This window comes from Pseudonaja textilis, chromosome 4 (genome assembly GCF_049901715.1).
Source record: "Pseudonaja textilis isolate UNSWEBS1 chromosome 4, rPseTex1.2, whole genome shotgun sequence".
NCBI classification, from domain to species: Eukaryota; Metazoa; Chordata; class Lepidosauria; order Squamata; family Elapidae; genus Pseudonaja; species Pseudonaja textilis.
Window position 1 is genome coordinate 35,770,093 of NC_141993.1, and position 20,191 is coordinate 35,790,283.

At 36.7% G+C, this 20,191-nt stretch overlaps 1 protein-coding gene across 2 annotated transcripts in view; it reads left to right on the top strand.

The window, feature by feature from the left end:
* Window positions 1–19,366, top strand: part of CPXM2 (carboxypeptidase X, M14 family member 2) — a 96,631-nt gene extending 77,265 nt beyond the window's left edge. Inside the window, exons 12-15 of one of the 2 annotated variants that reach the window (XM_087932565.1) lie at window positions 4,656–4,795; window positions 11,748–11,847; window positions 14,649–14,696; window positions 16,392–16,479. In XM_087932565.1, coding sequence (XP_087788691.1) covers window positions 4,656–4,795; window positions 11,748–11,847; window positions 14,649–14,686 — 278 coding nt within the window. In that variant the 3' untranslated portion in view covers window positions 14,687–14,696; window positions 16,392–16,479. Of the gene's footprint in view, window positions 1–4,655; window positions 4,796–11,747; window positions 11,848–14,648; window positions 14,697–16,391; window positions 18,570–19,025 lie in introns of those variants that run through there. The other variant, XM_026704930.2, reaches the window with a different exon arrangement.
* Window positions 19,367–20,191: the final 825 nt, after the last annotated feature.

The following is a 20,191-nucleotide window of genomic DNA, read 5'->3' on the forward strand; positions in this document are numbered from 1 at the left end:
ATTCTAGGTCTTAGAAATATAAACTTTTTCCTTAACATTTCAAAAGAATACGGATAAGCAGATACAATGACTCTGTGTTTTATGTGATATTTCAAGATATTTTAAAAAACTGCTTAAAACATAGCAGATAATTCATTTTTTGCAAAATATTAATTTCAAATCAGCAAACCTTTGGCATTTAACTGAAAAGGGAGACAATTTTAGCAGAGCTGCATCAGTCATTGCTCTCACATTTTAATCATTTAATCAACCCCCAAATTAACATCTATGTTATATAATCCACCCCCACATACTTTATGGCTCATTAAGTACCCAAATATTCCTGTATAGTAATGTAATCTTTTTTCGCTTGTAATATATTTGCATTATTTTTACTATTATAAAATAAATGAATCTAAGAATTGTTAAAATGTATAGATGTGAGGGAAGAAGGTAGGAAGACCAGTGAAAGGTTTCAGCAAAGAAAGATCATTATCAAAACTTTATGCAGGGATCCTCAATATCCACGGCTGAAAAGTGAGGAGCAAAAATTTCTTACGGCATATGGATGCAAGATTTAAACCTGGAGTTAACATATAATTATAGCTAAATTCAGGGGTGGGCTTCAAAAATATTAGCAACGGGTTCTCTGCCTAGTTGCTGTCTGGGAGTGGCCATAGTGTGTGTGACCTAGTCAGCCTCCTGTACCATGGAAGGCATTTTTCCCTCCCCAGGCTCCGGAGGCTTTCCTCGAGCCTCCAGGAGGGTGAAAATGGCCTCCCTGGGCTCCGGAGTCTCTCTGGAAGCCAGAAATGGGCCTGTTCCTGGTTTTCCCAAACTTCTGGGAGGCCTGTTTTTCCCCTTCCATGAGCCTCCGCACATGCCCTACACTTACCTGCATCCAAAATGGGCAGCGTGGGGACTCCTGAGAGGGTGGGGTGCAGGGGTGGGATTCAACAGGTTCGCACCTATTCGGTAGAACCGGTTGTTAACATTCTAAGCAGTTCGGAGAACCGGTTGTTAGAAGAAATTACTGGCTTAATCCTGTAAGGAAGGCAGGAAGGAAACATTCTGGTGTTGCTTACAGAAACTGCCTCTCTGTTACCCCTTATTATATTCTTGGCAGGACTAGACTTCCTGTCTCAGGAACTTCTCTGGAGTTTTTCCCCCTCCTTTGCTGGTACTTTGCTTGTGTGGAGTGACCATTCAAAGTTACAATGGCACTGAAAAAAGTGACTTATGACCATTTTTCACACTTACAACTTTGCAGCATCCCCACAGTCATGAGAGGCCAAGCGAGGAGATGAGTGCCTCAGTGTGAGTGATATTGAGTTGGCCACGCCTAGCCAATAATATGACCACCAAGCCACTTCCACCCAGACACATGGCCACCAAGCCATGCCCACCAACTAAGCCACGTCCACAGAACCGGTTGTTAAAAAATTTGAATCCCACCCCAGTGAGGTGGACGGGATCAGCCAGGAGTAGGATTTGGGGTTTCTCCAAACTGTGCAGAATCTTACCTAGAGGATCTCCCGAATCCCTATGAATCCCCAGCAGCCCACCCCTGGCTAGATTTCTAGCTAGAGACCCTGGTAGGCATCAGGCCAGAAATCAGGAGACCTTAAATTGCATTCTCCCTTTAGGCACAAAGCCACTCTGTCTCAACCCCAAGAAGAAAGCAAGGGCAAACCATTTCTGACATCTTGCCAAGAAAACCGCAGAGTATAATCCAAGAACTTTTCAGGAGTTAAAAACTGGTTCAGTGGCATGCATACTTGCACAAGGAGGTTCTTAGTTTACCATCATTGAAACGGTTTCTTTTGTGTTTGCAACTTATCTGAGCTTTGCCCACCGTTTGCACTATTAGGAAGAGATTTATTGCCATATCCATTATGAAGATCGTATAATTGGAAAGCAATAAATGGATCTTTTTTTTCTCTAAATGCAAGTGTGATACTATGTTGGTCAAATAGGTGCTTAGGAAGTGATCTTAATGCAGTGTTAGTATGCCACCACATCAGCCATATAGTGCTTATTCACCTACCAATAGATCAGCTTTTTTGAAGAGATTTCATTGCAGTCAAATGCATAGTTGTCAGCTACTGGTGAGAAAATGTAAAATCCATTATTTTTATCCTTATGGAGAAACGATAAAAGGATCTGTTCACCACCCAGAAAAACAGAGGCAGAATCTGCAGGTGAGCCACTCAATTCGGCCAGTTTTGAGGGTCCTACAATGAACATTGATTCATTGATTAATTGACTGATTGATATTTTTCAGTCTACTTCTAAACTTACTTTGCTTAAAAAGGACACTTTTATAACAATGAAGTTAGGAATATTCATATGGATCTGTAAAGGGTAAAGGCTACTCTGAAGTATAATGGTTTAATTTAAACATGGGCTACAGAAGAAATGAATGGTGGATGATCTAGAAAGTCTCAAACCTCAACCAGTCATATAAAGTCTGCTGACACTGTGGATTGATTTAAAATAAAATAATTCTCACATTAAAAATCACAACTTTCTATATGTATTTGTGAGATTATCCTGAAATTATACAAGCATGTCAGTGTTGGTGGGTATGGATATAAATCGGAAGCAAAACCTACTCTCTGCTAGAACTGATGGTGTTATCTAGTTGGGTAATGAAATGACTGCAAGAAAACAAACAAGCTTGAGAGTACCTTTCATTTCAATCCTTTGTCAAATCCCTTTTCCTCACAGAAAGAGATGATAAAATAAATTTCTACCCTGACATCTACATTTCCAAAATATATTTATATTGCAGAAAAAAAAGACAACTGAATCGCCAGAGTAGGATGAAGCAAGAATTCCTATTAAAATGAAGTCAGACCACCCACAAGCTATATGGAATTTCAACGTTGCAAATGGAAACATCATTGCAATAATTTGCAGTAAAAACAGTACATAAAATCCCAGCTGTGTTCTATAATGGGACACAGCCAATGCTGTATACAATCCTGTATATTTTGTGTGTGTGTGTGTGTGTGTGTGTGTGTGAGAGAGAGAGAGAGAGAGAGAGAGAGAGAGAGAGAGAGAGAGATTGATTTTAGAAAACAAAATAAAAACCCCTTTATGGGGCTAGGAAGCAATATCTTTGCAACAATGAGAAACTATAAAAAATCTTCTCTGATTGTTAGTCTTGAAACAATAATTTGCCGAAGCTCAGAAACAGGGAATCAAGACATGACAAGAAATTCCATTAACGAGGAATATGATTTCTCATGTCTGCAGGGTTTCGGTATTACCAATGGAAATACTCCTTTTTGTGCCATATTAAAAACACAACATTTGAAATAAGTGAGTTCAGCTTCTGAAGCAAGATTAGTTTAAGAATACACATATTCCATAGTTGATTCTGACCAAGGCAAAGGCATTGTGTAGAAGTGTCAATAATTAAATTAATCCAGACATTAGTTCACAAAGTGTGTGTCAACCCTGAAGCTGGCCTAACCAAAGCCATTTTTTACTGCTTCAGTGTTGTGCACCCTGATAGTGTGTTCTTGTGCTCTTTAATTAACTTGGACATTGATATGACTATTATGTGACATTGACCCTATATTGTTATTCATTAATCTTCATATACTTTGTAGGAGAGAGCTTTTTTTAGACTATGGCAGCCAAAACCCAGGAGATGTCTGGTAGCATTTGTTCAGATTAACAAATTGAATTGAAAAGCATACATTTTTTGAGCTCATTCTAATTCATGAATCTTTGCTGTTAGTCATATCTAGAATCTTAGGGTTAGAACAACTGATTACCAACAGGTACATATAATGAAACATATAGCTACTTTCTCAAGGAAAATAACAGCTTTGAGAAGGTTATGAAAAACAATGAGGGAGGGGAGAAATTATCCTTGTCCTTCCTTCAAATTCATCTGGGGAGAGCCAAGTTGAAATTTAGAAGTTAGGAGAAAAGATTAAGAGTCATCCTTGCTCATAGTCTAACTTCTACACATCTTGATCAGAGTGCTAGAAAAAGATTTATTACAACTATGTGCATGATGGATAGCTAGCACTCAAAATGCATTTTCTGTTGAAAGCGTTGATCCCTGGCTGGATTTCTGTTATGGCTATTTTAAATCTGAGAGCTTGAGAATTTCTTCTTTTTTAAATTTTTCAAATACTGTTCCTCTAATAATAGAAGCTTAGTTGGAGAAGCTCTTTTTCTGAAGTACTTTTCAACCAGAAGATGGTTTGTTGCATTCTCAATCATTAATATGCAATATCCTCTGGTTCAGAAAAGACAGCTTTTGAACCTCTGAAAAATGTGGTAGTAAAAAAGAAGTTGCAGTTTCCTAAAAAATGTTTTATATTAGATTTATGCATATTAGCTTTGAACTTGTTTCAAATTTGGCTCTGAATATGTCCTCATATCTATAAAGGCAAGATGTTTACATGCCAGATCATAGCCATAGTTTTATGGCCCTAATTTAATGTTCCACTACAAAAACTTTAATGCTGATTTAATATTATGTGACTTCCTTTTAATTAAGTTACTGATATATTTTAAAATACACATTCTAGAAATACCAAATCCATTTGTAACTATTACGATAAATGCTTGATTTTTTTAAAAAAAACAACTCTATTTAGTCTCAAAAGAAATGACAGTTTATTTTTTTGTTCTTTTCATTGCACTTACAGGCATAAATGACTTTAGCTATCTACATACAAATTGTTTTGAATTGTCTATATATGTTGGCTGTGATAAATACCCTCATGAAAGTGAATTACCAGAAGAATGGGAAAATAACCGGGAGTCACTTATTGTTTTCATGGAACAGGTAAGTAGCAAAACAATATAGTTGGTAAAGTTGGATCTGTTTCTAATGTAATTCTTAACAGGAATGGGTGAAATTTGTTGATCATAATTTCTTGCCAAAGGTGTTGTTTCTAGGAAACAGAAAGCAAAGATTTTATTTTAGTTTTCAAACAAGTGGACATTTCAGCCTCTGATGTGAATTAGCATCCTTCACTACTACTCACAAATACATAAATACATAAGAGGGAGGGACTTCCGGTTTGAGCTTCTTCGGTGACAGACCGAAACCTCGTCTCTTCAAGGCTTCGATCTGTGCTCAACACTGGAGCGCCCCGAGCCGGCTGGTTTCAGGGCTAAGCCACCCTGTAGAGGTGGTGAAGAGGGGGGAGACTGCCTGCAGGGTTGAGGAGAGCCTCATCTCTCCTCCCCAGCTGGCCATTCCTCCCTTTCCCGAAGGCGGTTGTAGCGGTGGTCAGAAATGGCCACTACAAAGAAGAACTCGACCAGAAAAGAATGTGCAGGAGGAAGATAAGAGAAAGTTTTGGTTGACCGCGTCAAACAGCAGAAGCAACAAATAAGGTACCCTGGAATTTAAACTTAACAACATTGTTCCCAAAGAAGATTTTGAAGCTGTGAAGGAGAGAGAGAAGGGAAAGGATTAGGTTTTTTTTCTTCCCTTCCTTATACTGACAGCTAAGAGACTTAAGCAAGAAAATGAAAAAAACAAAACAAAACACTTTGACATTAATAGGCATCTAAGCTGAAAATAAAAGTCAAAGGGATAAATAAAGTTTTCTGGACATTTAAAAGTTTTTAAAAGCAGGAAAGGAGAAAAAAAGAATAGAAGGGCAGGATCTAGAAAAATAGAGGAGACTGCCTGGAATTAAGGAATGGAACTGTAATTAAAAGGAACTTAAAGTGAAATTTTAACAAGATTTCTCAAAGATACATTTTAATGGAAACTTGGTAACAAAATAATAGAACCTCAGGAAGAGAAAGTGGAAAAAAGAAGCAAGTAGAAACAGCCTTGGGTTATTTGGATTACTTGGTGATTTGGGGTTTTTGCATCTAGATGACTAAAATTAACTGGGTGGTTGTTTAAAAGTTTTTAAAATGGTATCACTCTTAGAAGAACTAAAAACGGAACTTAAAAAATGGAAAGAAGATGCACAAGAAGGGAGAAGTTCTTTTGGCTTCATGTTTCAATTCTTAGAAATGGAGATCTGGAACTATGAGAAGCAACAAGAAATGCTTGCAGAACAAGAAGATTGGGACAAAGAAGAAGCCACCTTTAATGATCAAATAATTTTAAGTGGGGAGAAAAAAGAAAGGGGGGGAAAGAGAGTGAAAGGCTTAAGATTAGAAAAAACAATGAAAAAGAAAGAACAATTTGAAAGATAAGTATAATATTAGAAAGCAACAGAAGAGGGGATTACAGATGAGAGAGTTAGAAGTAGAGAGACGAAGGGGTAAAAAGGGGAGGGAGAAGAAGAGGGGGAAGAAGGCAAGGAAAAGAAGTTGTAAAAGACAGAAACAAGAAATGGAGAAACAGGGAAAAGATGTAAGGATTGTAACCACAAGTTTGTTTAGAGATAATGGGTGAAAATTTAATTGTAAAAGGGATTCTGCAAAGGTACATAAGATAGCTTTGTTATATTACAAATAGAAATAACTTTAGAAAATATGATGGATAAAATATTTATTGTAATGCAGTGGGGTGTTAGTTAATAAATAAATTGATTAAAATGATTGAGAGAATTAAAAAGGGAACATTTTTAATTATTAGTAATGATTTATAAAAATATAAGTGAGAAATATGGGAAAAAAAGAATTAACTATGGAAAGTTTATAAGTGTTCTTTTCAACTGAAAAGAAATGTTAAAGATGTTTATTATATATATAATGTTTTCTTTTTAAGAATATAGTATTTTAAGAATGTACCAAACAGAATTTGATTGGAAGTTATGTATTATATTGAATGCTATAATCATAAAGCTATACATTGAAGCTTAAATAAGAGCTTGAATGGATAAAATTAAAGGATATAAAGGTGTCATACTCTAATTGGTAACTACAAGAAAAAATTTGTTTAATAAGAAAAGATAATGTGAAATTGTAACAGGACAGACAAAAGTATAAATATAATGATTTGAATTGAGATAATCAAAACAAAGTTGAGAAAATTAGAAGAGGGGAAAAACTATATAGAAAATATAAAATGGTAATAAGATATGGAACAGAATATAAAAATGAGCATGAAATTGAGTTTTGTGTCTGTATGAAGAAGTGATAACCTGGGACCATGCTATTTTCAAAAAAGATGTTTTATTTGTATTTTGTTTTTGTGAAAACCCAAATAAAATTTTCAAAAAAAAAAACCATAAGAGGGAAAATGCTTCCATAACCAGTTCTGCTAGACATCATTATTTTTTTTAAATAGCTCATGGATACCTTATTGTGTATTAAATAAAAAAAGTATTTGGATTTCGGCTATGGATAAACACTTCATGTTTTGAATGATCTGTCATACAGGACAGTAGGAATTCAAAACAAGCTCTTTGTTCTCTTATTTTTTCACCCCAGTAAGTATATTATTATTAAGCCCATCTTAATAATAATGCACATTATCCAACCTACACAGAAATGTTGCTAAAGAGCTATTTTTTATGGCATATTTAAAATCCTGCAGGAAGAAAATTTTAAACAGGCTATTTTCCCCAGTTTGTGGTTATAGCCACAGAAACCTTAACAAAAAGCAATACACAGCTTCATTTTCTTGAACACTTCCCATAAACAATGGCACAAAATCTATATTTTTTCTGGTTGCTGGCTGAAGAACTTTTCCTAACACACTGCACAATGGTTGTATCTGCATTTGATGAGATGTCAGCAATTTTCAACAAACTAAAGCCACATTGCCTTTAGCACACAGCTTGAAAACTATTATTAATAAATAAAAGTGTAGACAATACACACACCACAACCCAACAAAAAAACAACAATACAGAATCTGTCCTCGTTTGCTCTTTTACCCAGGAATGTAAAAGAATGTTTCTGCACTTTATCATGACATAATAATAGTCTGATAAAGCCAGCCTTCTGTTTTGGTCACATGTCCTACTTCATCTCATCCCCAGTTCATTAGGAAACCAATCCATCAGTCAGAATAGAGTTGGAAGGGATCTTGAAGGCCTTCTAGTCCCGACCCTGGTCAAGCAAGAGCCCTATTTGAGATAAGAGGCTGTCCAGTCTCTTCTTAAAAGCCTCCAGTGATGAAGCACCCACAATTTCTGAAGGCAAACTATCCCACTGTCCTCACTGTTAGAAAGTTTCTCCTTAATTCCAGGTTGCACTCTCCTTGATTAGTTTCCATCCATTGTTTCTTGTCTTGCCTTCTGGTGCTTTGGAAAATAAGTGGACACCCTCATCTTTGTGGCAGCCCGTCAAATACTGGAATACTGCTTTAGTTGGGCTAGTGCCAGCTGAAGAAGGAAATTCATCTATGTGATAATTCACATCAAATAGGCAAATTTTCTTCTTCAGCTGGCACTATCCCACCATAGCTTCAAGGTGTATAAAATAAAAATAAAATAATAGCTTGTCCCTTTGGAGGCAGCATCACCTGGACTTCTGTGAAAATGATTAGAGTTGTCACTAGCCAATGTCCTCCATTGCCATTCCTCTCCTCGCTATTCAGACCAATTAGTGAGGAAAGACTCAGAGATATCAGTAGGAAGCAAGCTGAGGTGCTATGTGATTGCAGCCCCCATGGGCTGCACTTCCTGGGACAGGTCTTCATATATACAGCTCTATATAAGTAGTGCTGAACAATTTTATGCTCATTGGTAAGGAACAGAATCACAAGTGTAAACTGCAGCAAATTGTCACAATATAAAACCCTGCTGTTGCAAATCCTCCATTTTTCCAACCTTTACAAGGAATTATTGCTGATTTTTTTTTTCATCAGCAATCACGTTGCATTCCATGGCAACTAAGAATCTCAATCATCACTTTTTTTGATTTGCTTCTTTTTTTTAAGCTCACACTTCCCTGATGGCTGCATAAGCAATGACAAAATGAAGTATCTTTTGAGCTGAGTCATTCTGCTGATTACGTGGATATCTATGTAGTTTTCTTTGCAGCAGTGGGATGTGATTCGCTCTTATGTGCTTCTGTTATTCCTTTCCTTAATTTCCAGTCTAGCTTGCAGCTAGAACTTCATGATCTCCCATTTAAATGTTAACTAGGTATAACCTAGTTTAGACTGAATATTTGAATCTATTAGCTCCTGGCAGCGAATTATAATAAACAATGGGCTTAAAGTTTAGAGACTAAATGTGAGAAAGAGAAGGAGTTGTTTATCTTAACCACAACTTGTTCTCTGCTGCTTGCTTGTTCCTCATGTAATCCTTATGATTTTGGAGAGTTATCCGTGTTCTTGTTTGCTTGGTGATGCTTTCCCAGAGAAATGTTAAATATACTCAGTTTGTATTGGCATGAATGAAAAATTTGAGCCTTCAAAAGTAGTATCAAATTATTTTCTTTCCCGCTCTCATCGCCCCACCCGCAGAATGGAGCTATTTTAGTTCAGACAAAAAAACTATTTTCTATAAGTAAGTCTAACCAGTACCTTGAAGTGGGTTTAATAGCTTCTTATATCTCTGACCTTGGCAATATTTTTAAGATGATGGTTTAAAGCTGGTACAGAATATACAAACAGCAATTTATCTGCTTATCTATATATATTTAAATCATTATTTTATAGTTCAATCTTTCATAATAAGTTGAACTAGGGAGGAAACTCAGGATCAAATTCTATTAACTCAGTAACAAGTTATTTAATGGCAAATCATTACAGCAGACCTGTAAATGTGAAGTTGAATGACTTACATTATGTCCCTATTATGTTCCAAACATAATATAATGGAGGTCATTCTATTATTAATAAGAGTTTGAATGATCTATTCAATACGGCTATGCAAATTCACAGTTCAAGGCTACAAAATCTTTGAAACAGTGAATCAAATTATGTTACCTGCAGTCTTTTTAAATGTTTCCCAAATTCCATGTTGCTTCTTACTTCTGAACTTGTTGTTGTTATTATTATTATTAATTGCAGTTGGTCGCATAGCTAGCCAGATGTTTAGACTGGATCTGACAGTTTTGCTTACCTATTGATTCCTTTCCAAGAACATGGGATGGCAAATGGCATTATTATTGTGCCTCCTAATCCCTGTAGTTTTCATGGCAAGATTTTTTTAAAAAAACATTTGCTATTGCATTCTTAGTATTCTGAGACAGGGTATCACTCGCCCAAAGTCATCCAAGTGACTTCATGCCCAAGACAAGATTAGAGCCCTCAGCCTCATGGTTTCTAGCCTGGTGCCTTACTCTCCTTAACATTTCAGGTGTCCCATTAAAATAAAGTCAAGATGGATTTGCAAAGATTGAACATGTGACCTTGATGGAAACTTGTGAAGCACATACATCCCATTCTCACAAATCTTCAGCATTATTACCAGGGGTGGGATTCTATCAGATCACACCTATTCACTAAAACTAGTTGTTAACATTCTAAGCAGTATGGAGAACCAGTTGTTCGAAGAAATTACTGTCTTAATCCTGTAAGGAAGGCAGGAAGGAAACATTCTGGTATTGCTTACAGAAACTGCCTCTCCATTAACCATTATTACATTCTTGGCAGGACTAGACTTCCTGTCTCAGGAACTTCTCTGGAGTTTTTTTTCCACTCCTTTGCTGGTACTTTGCTTGTGTGAAGTGACCATTCAAAGTTACAATGGCACTGAAAAAAGTGAGTTATGACCATTTTTCACACTTAACGACTGTTGCAGCATCCCCACAATCATGAGAGGCCAGGCGAGGAGATGAGTGCCTCGATGTGAGTGATATTGAGTTGGCCACACCCAGCCAATAACATGACCACCAAGCCACACCCACCAACTTAGCCACACCCACAGAACTGGTTGTTAAAAAATGTGAATCCCACCCCTGATTATTACCCTTGCATTTCTACATAGATACTCTCTTTTTCTATGCATCCATAGTTTCGTCCTCTGCCTATATTTGCATATGTTACTTTGCATCTCAGCTGCAAAAGAGCACTATTTTTTGCCTAGGTCTGAATTACTTTAGCAGGGGCTGGACTAAATGACATGTGGTGATCTGAATCTATTCTTATAACACTACAAACTTTTCTTGGTAATCCTAAATTAGTATTCCTTATTACAGTTTTGAATGTAGCCCTTTTAGGAGATTGTGTATAGAATCCTCAGTTGTAAGTATATATGCAAGCTTAGTGGTAAATGGTACCGTCCCCCATACACATGCAGGCTGCATTGCATACCAGACCTATGAGATTCCACCCCCGCAAAAAACATACAAACTACTGAAAGTGCCCTTGTAGGAAAACATTCACAGCAAGCTGAATTGAATGGGAGTGAAGAGAGAGTAGGATCAATCAGGATCATGTAGCCCAGTAAATCAAATTGTTTCTATCTACCAACCAAATCTCAAAGATAGTATGGCTAGCTTGCTGACCTAACAGGAAGGAACAAATAATAACAAGCCAGGCATACAGGTTTGTCTAAAATATTCTAATGTCACACTGTGATTTTCAAGGTGGTTCATCCATTTGATTTCTCAGTATTTTGTTTTCCTCTAAAATAGGACTAATGTCAAGTTTTCTGAAGCTGTTTATTCATTGGGGACCTCCTAAACCTTGAGATGATAATTATGATGATGATGATAATGAAGAGGAGGTGGACATTTGTTATAACTGCTCATGCCAAAGACTCTTTTCCTTTTATATAAAGATTAAATGAGGGAAACTTGCTAAATTTGTTTAAAGTCATTAGCCCATAATAAATTATTCAGCTTTGAAAAACAGTCATGAGCATGTAATTCCTTTTTGTATTGATGCTGATCCTTATTTGTCTTTATTATTTCACCATCAGGTGCATCGTGGAATTAAAGGCATAGTCAGAGATCAACATGGGAAGGGAATTCCAAATGCAATTATTTCCATAGAAGGAGTGAACCATGATGTCCGCACAGGTAAATACACCTTTTTGTTATAAAAAGAACATGAAAAAAGGACAACAAAACAGCCAACACTGATTTACACAGACCAGTTCTCAGCCAGTCCTTGAGTATTGAAGATTTGTCCTGAAATGAATACAAACTCCGGTTCCTTTCTAGTGCAATGGTGGTTTATTCATTAGTTCAGCAAACAACAAATACTCTTCTCTGATGAGAAAGGCTAAAAGCCAGGCAAGGCTAGAGTTGGATTTGAGTTTGCTCCCTTTCCTTTTATTATCATTATCATGACCCACCACACTCAGGCCTATATACAGTTCTAATTCTGCCAATTATCCCTAAATGCTATTAACCCTATAACATGGCTACATCCCTACCCTATTCTGACCCTCAGTAACTGATCCCCACCTGGTGCCACGTTCACCATGTTTTAACCTAAGGCTTAATTACCACCTGTATGTGCCCCAACTTCCTTTGACAATATGCACCACATCAATACATGAAAAGAGCCATTTTCCAGCAGCCCCGCAGTTGTTTCAGAATCCATCCTCCATCTCTGCAGTTGTTGTAGAATCCATCCTCAGCTCTGCTGAGTCATTCCAAAGCCAATGGCCAGCACACAAGCAGAAATACAGATCCAGCAGCAGCAGAGATAAGGTGACATGGCCAGCTGACTTGCTGCGATGCATATTCAGAGCTGATGGGCTCCAAGTTCACTCGGGGCCTGACACCAGTTTTATTAAGGGATCATTTAACTAATTGAGGCCAAGGTGGTATAATGAACAATAGCCCAAATGTTTGAACATCAATCTAGTGGCATGTACAAACCTGTCAAGTTAAGTAGCCCTATCCTTGCCAGCCCAACAAGTTAGACCAGTTTATTAAACCAATGCCATATTAGTCAGGACAACTTTTATTGCAACAGTTATAGTAACAGAATCTTGAAAGTCTCCTTCCTTTCCTTTCCTTATCTTATTTTTTTAGCTAGGAGAGGCTTGTCAGAGATGTTTTCTCACTTTTTTTGGCCCAGACTCAAGTCCCTCTTATCAAATCATTGCCTTAATAGCAGCTCTTCCTCCTACCATCAAGACAATTGTCACTGCTGCCAGACTCCACAAGCTCCAAAGGCTGATAGTCTCTGGTAGTCCTGGCCCCATCCCTGCATCAGACACAGGCCCCTCGTCCAAGTCCTCGCCAAGCCTCCCTGACTGGTTCCCTTTCATCCTCACTGTCAAAGACCACAGCCATCAGCATCTGCTGCCGGTGAACAACAAGGACTAATATCTCCTTATGGAAGTTCACTATACGTGTCATATTGAATATCACTGAGAATTACATGTTTATCATACACAATACTGCTTCTTTTTGTATAGTAAAATTCATGATAGGTAAATGTTGCAAATGGAATCTATTTTTAATCTCACTGTCAAAATAATGCAACCCTCAGAAAAACATGTGTGTATATGTCTATTTGTATTATTATCACATATAAGTTAAAGATCCATAGTACCCAGATAGACATTAGATTTGCATCAATACGTATTCTTGCATATATTGTTTGTATCATAGGTCAATCATAGTTATTAGATTAGAATTTAGCTGCCCATCATGAAATTGCTTAGTATAATATTTCAGATGCCGTTTTCAAAAAATTTAATGTCTCAGTTTCTATTTTAAAACATTTGTAACATCTGAAAACTTAGTAATTCACCTCATTATAGTGGTCCATCAACTGACCTTTTTCAGGAAACAGAACTGAGAAAGACCACAACTGTATTCAGTCACATATATAGTTTGCAGATGAAACGTCAGGTTAGTTTTTCTGGTGTTGGAAAACTAGGAGCAGGGTATTCTCTGGATAATTTATCGTCACTTTGTATTAGCTCAGTTATGCCATTGGGTTATTACTGTGAAGATAAATTAAAGGAAACTTCATGTAAGATGTCAGAGAACAGGCAGGATAAATATTCATCAAGGAAAAACAACAGGATCATAGCTTGTCCTTTGCAATTGATCTCAAGGTATGTAACTGCTTTGTTTCAGTGCCTAGGATGTCAAATTTGTCACCCTAAAACCCTCTAGTCCAACAAATGGTTCCACTGGGAATGACAAAGATAATCAAATTCTTTTGCTTCTGCCCAGAATGGGACATTTGTCCCTAGATGACTTGCCCCAGATGACTCACTGTGGACAACCTGCTGCAGAACAACTTACCATGGGAAAATTCAAGGTGGGACAACTCAAGAGGTGGGACAACTCAAGAGAGGGACAACAGGGACTAGTGACTGCATGTTCTGGGTCACCCCTCGACGACTTCTAACTGGATAAGATTCAGATCTAAAGCAAGACAAGTCCCAATGCAATTCACATGTTCCTCTCTTGAATTATCCTGCATTTAATTGTCCCTGTCAGGGGAGGCTCCATTTAAAATCCAAAACCTTAGACTCCACTGTTTTAGAGAAAAGGACTTTTACTGAGAATTGATATGGTAGCACCAGAATAATACAAGATCTGAAGCAATAGGCATTAAAATCGCATATAGAAAGTTACCCCAAGTTCCCACACCCAATAGTTAAAACTGGCCACCCAATCTGAGATGTGTATAATGTCATGTGGGGCATCTTCAGGTGGTATTTCAGACATCTGGTATGCCAAAATGGTTGACCTTGGCTTAGGCAGGTAAGGGGCTACATCTGCGCAGTGAGTAAGTAAGCACAGTTAAGAAACATCCCAAACTTTACATTTCATCAACTCAAACCTCCATCACTCTTCCCCGCACAAAGTCCAATTATTCTCCCCTCACCCCATTTTTATGGCAGCTGGAAAGATAAGCAGAAGAAGGATTCTTGGAAGCTGACAGTCCCATGGTGAGTTGGATGGAGAGTGGTGTGGTAGCCTAGAGAGGGAGCTCTCACCTCACAATCAGGAGCTGTGAGTTTGATCTTAGGTAGAAGCAGATATTTCTCTTTCTGGACACATTGAAAATATATCTGCTGAATATAACTCTGCATTGGTGATAGGAAGAGCATCTGGCCAATAAACACTCAGCTGCATTCAGACTCCACCCCGCAAGGGATTATGGAATTGTTAAAAGGAGATGATGGTGATGTGAGGGAAGTGAGTTGACTGTAGTGAGATAGATGGGGGGAGTTGGGCAGAGTGAATCAGCCATGGCGAGTTGTCCTACACTCCTGACTATAACCTGAGTTGATTTTTATTTCACATGGTGTCTTATCTTCCCTTTCCTTCATGAAAAACAGACAAAAATGACCCAGACAAATATGCAGCATGTGTCATTTTGTTCACTGTGCAGGTGATTGCTTTAGTATTTTTCTAGACCGGGGACCCCAACCCCTGGTCTGTGGACCAGCATTGGGCTGCAACATGCCAGAAACTGGGCTGCTCAAGCAAGAGAACCCCCATCTGTGGGATACAGCCAGCATGTGAAACTACGCCCCCACTAATCCATGGGAAAACCTCTCTCCATGGAACTGGTCCCTGGTGCCTAAAATGGGGTGGGGGGCAACTGTTCTAGAAACATAATTTTTTACTGTCATCCTTTTTAAAAATAATCAGTAAGTCTGCCTAACTATCTAGATATTGACTTCTTATAACTGAAATTGAAATATCCTTGGTAATAAAAGGTAGAAAACAGTTTTAACACTAGGAATTTAATTATTTATAGTTTAGCTCAATCTAGGCTCAGACTAGCTTAGCAAGAAGAAACAGAAGGAAAAAAAATCATCATATTGCAACATGGAGACCGATGCCTCAGCACTTCACATTGTCAGATAGATGGATTATTATAAAGGCATTCAAGGCATGTACACTGATCCTTGTGTGTAAAAAATAATTTCTAAAAGCCTCTCATATATTCCCACTTGTTGCAGAAAGGAAAATATGAAACATATAGTTTAATAAAGTTACCTCAATATATATGATTGAGCTGCACACTAAAAGGTTGCTGAAATATTTCCAGGATTAAAAGCAACCCAGCCTGAGAAATAATTAATTCCTATACCAATTCTTAATAGCAATCCTAGAGCGATCATCAAATATTTAAGCAAAAGTAAGCCTTTCGATAAGGGGATGTGGTGGCTCAGTGGCTAAGATGCTGAGCCAATTGATCAGAAAGGTCGGCAATTCAGTGGTTTGAATCCCTAGCACCACGTAACAGAGTGACGTCCCATTACTTGTCCCAGCTTCTGCCAACCTAGCAGTTTGAAAGCATGTAAAAATACAAGTAGAAAAATAGGGACCATCTCGGTGGGAAGGTAACAGTGTTCCATGCGCTTTCAGCATTTCATCATGCCGGCCACATGACCATGGAGATGTCTTCAGACAGTGCTGGCTTTTTGACTTTGTAACAGAGATGAGCACCGCTCATATCCATTACAAAGGTGGCCCTTTGATTTCACCTGGAGCCAGAAACAACTAGCCCATATGTGCGAGAGGAACTTTTACATTTTACCTTTAAGCCTTTAGATATTTTTTTAAAAAAACAAGATAGTACTGAAGGCAAATGTATTTCAATATTCTATTCTTCTTTGATTTCTCATCAGCAAACAATGGAGATTATTGGCGGCTTCTAAATCCAGGAGAATATGTGGTCAGCGTAAAAGCCGAGGGCTACACCACGTCTATGAAAAATTGTGCCGTAGGATATGACATAGGTGCAACCCAATGTGATTTCACAATCAGCAAAACCAACTTGGCCCGAATAAAAGAGATAATGGAGAAATTTGGAAAGCAGCCAATGAGCCTCTCACTTCGACGGCTCAGACAACGAGCAAGGCAGAGACGCCAGCAATATAGACTGCTTTCTGCAATGTAACAAATAATGCTATCAAAACTCTACCTTTAAACTGAAACCCGCTCTTGTAGTAGAATATATAAATATTATATTTATATGGGTAAATATTTTTAATATGCCCTTTTTTATTCAAATTACTGTTAAGAATTGTATCTTGAAGAATATTTTTGAATGCACCGTTCATTGTTTACATTTGTAAATTCTTGTGAAATTATTGGAATTAAGACGCTGTCCTCTAGAAAGATACTATAAACTAAAAGGTATATATATATATAGTATCTTTAATCCAAATGGAAAATATATATATCACCAAAAGCCGGAAAGCAATCCAGACTGATAAATTAATGGATAATTGGCTTATTATGATTTTAAACAAAAACTATTATGCAATGTTTGTCTAACTTGTTATATTCTGATGAAGATTAAAATTACATCCAATTTACATTCAATCACAAAAATATGAAATCACTGCAAGTAGGATATTGATAGTGGACGTGCAACATTGTTGATTTATAACTTCAATTAGCTCTATTACTTTACTAATCTGCTTATGATAGTACACTAAATGCTCTGAATTATTACAGTTGATTTAAGTAAAGCAGTGAATAGCAATCACTGTGTATTTCCTAGTTAGTTTTTTGAGCTGTAATTACCCATTTTGTTTTTCAATAAATGAAACTTTTGTAATTGGCTAAATCCAATACAGCAGCCATTTTGTAAATACTGTTTGCAAATACCAGTATGTGGTAGCCATTCTATGTAAGGAAAAAATACTGCTCAGATGTGCTAGCATTTCTATCATTTAATATTTTGTTGTGCTCAGTTTGTTACTAGTAGTAGTTTTCCAGGATTTTAGGCTGGGGACTTTCTCATCATCTACCATTTTCTTATCTTTTTAATTGAAGATCTCAGTTATTGAACCAAAGTCTTTTTTTCTAGGTGCTCCGTTAAAACAATAGTGACACTTTTGTGTGGTATGTATAACTGTTGGAAAAAGAAATGACCTCTTTCTACTCTGACAAGGAACCTATCACATTCATGTTTTCAATATAGCTAGCAGTGGACTGAAGTTGGCTGGATTAAATGAGATGGTTATCATTTGAGAACTCCAACATCAAAGTGTGATTCTTTCCTGAAAAATGAACTAGCACATTACCACAGTTTATATGAGCCCTATAAAGACAGATAGATAACAGATGGACAGAGAGATAAGACAGATATGCATAGATTGAATACTTTCACATACAGTGTCTTCTTTATGGAATTTCTACATAGGAAACTACTTAAAATATACCCATTCAAAATATTTAAAATAGTAAAAAAAAATCCCTGGCTGAATCATTGTAAACAAACATTCTTGGCATCAAATAATTTCTTGTATTCAAATATCTTTGCAAAAGGTTAGAATGTAGAATTAAATTGCTTTGTTTTCCTTTAACGTGTCAAAAGAGATTCTAAACAATAAAGCTGTGCCTGAAGGCAGTGAATCCATTATGCTTAATGCAATCGTGCAACCATGCAGATGTGAGTCAAGAATTCTAAATGTCCAAAGACTTGTTCTCATTCAGGCAGGCTTTATCACCTAAATTCACTATCATTTGTCAGAATTTGTTACTAGTGGATTGCTGCCTTGTTCGGAAGGCATTTATTTAGTGTGGTATGTGAACTTAGATTTTTGTATAGACTGCTTAAATCATTTCTACTCATTCCCCTGACTCCTTTATCAGGTGTTTATCATATTTTATCATGAGGTGTACTGATTTAATGGATCAATGTCTTTATCAGCTCATCTAATGAATTTATCAACCTTCTTGCTTAAGGAGTTGGCTATGCACTGTGGAAATGTATATAAGCTGCAAAATATACTTACTTTCCTAATTTCACTAATCTCCACTGATCTTACCTCTGTAAGTCAAAACAACTGAGTGTCAGGTGGTGCTCCATTCAAAATTCAAAAAAGAAATACTTAGACTCTTTAGATTAGAGAGAAGATATCTTTTACTGAAAATGAAGTGGTAGCATCAGTAGATTTCTGAATCTGAGAAATTAGGCACACAGATCACATATACAAAGTGATGGAATTGTCTCCACCCCCCATAGTTCAAATGATTCTTCCAATTAAAAGTTGTGAATATGATCATGTGGACATCTTCAGGTGGTGATGAGGCCTCTGTCCGTTGACCTTGGCATATTTTGATAAAGATTTGCAGCTGCGCAGAGAAAAGAAAGCTAAGCGAGAAATAGAAACCTAAGCAGGAATTTATACTCCCCCCTCTCCTCATTTACACAACACAAGAATGTAACACCTCCAGCTCTCTTCCCAGACATTGCCCCCTCCTCCCCCCATTACTTATGACAGCCAAAAGATGCAAAACAGTAGTAGAAGATCCCATTGCCCTTATATCAACCTGAAAGTCTATTGTTTTATCTTTCTGCTCAACTTCCCTTTACTGAAGAATTCGTGTGATGTTTTCAATTTTCTCTAAAAATAGTGTGTGGAGATAAGAATGTCACCTTTACTTAAGTCCAGTCAACATATTATTATCCCATCCCATCAACTAGGAATAAAATGCAATGTATTGACATATTCTAAAGATGAGTCACCTATATTTTCTTATATCTTTTGGGCTCTGTATATTAATCCCTGGTTTGCAATTAGTTGTCTGGATAAGATAAAAGAGTTAACATTACCAATAAATGAAAAGAAGACAAGAAATTTACAAACCTTCAGATGTGATTATTATTGCAGATGTTATGGTCTATTTAGGTTGCTATGTTGCATTAAATACTTCAATATACTGCTAACCATCATACAAATTCTTAGATGTGAAATAAATGAGTACATTATGTTCATTTTTAAAATTATTTCTTTAAGTATCAATGTTTGTAATATATTGTATGAGACTATATATTTCAGTGTCAACATTGTTTACACAGATTTAATGAGAAACAACAAAATTTCTTTTAAGGAATATACTTATTCAAATACACGTGGACCCCAAAGTGAAATCTGACGAAAGTAGTGATAATTCCTTCAAATTACACATATTTAGCATTATAAATGAAACTTTATAGTTAGCAGTAACAATATCCCTTGTGTGGCTCTTTTGAATAAAATTGTGTGACCGAGGTTATTAAGTTCAGTTCTTATATAAGTATCTTAAATACCTGGAAATGTAGACTAACATAGAAAAGAAGTATTGCTGAAGTAGTGTTTTGAGGATAACTACTTTAAAATATGATTGAGATTTAAAAAGGCACAGCTGTCTTTTTTCAGTAGAAATCACATTATAGTATAGCTTGTCTTTTGGCCTAAACAAGATACTGAACATTAAACCACATTGAAAACAAAATTATTTATATCTCATGAAGTGAAATCAAACCATTTTGTTTTGTTCATTTGTTCAATCATTTCTTGCTCTTTGTGGACTAGTGGATCTAATTTCACTAGAAATTTCAGCATCCTGTCTCCTGCCAGCCTCTCTCTTTTATTGCCTTCCATTTTCCAAGCATTACATCATTTCCCAATTATTATATGTATAAAATATT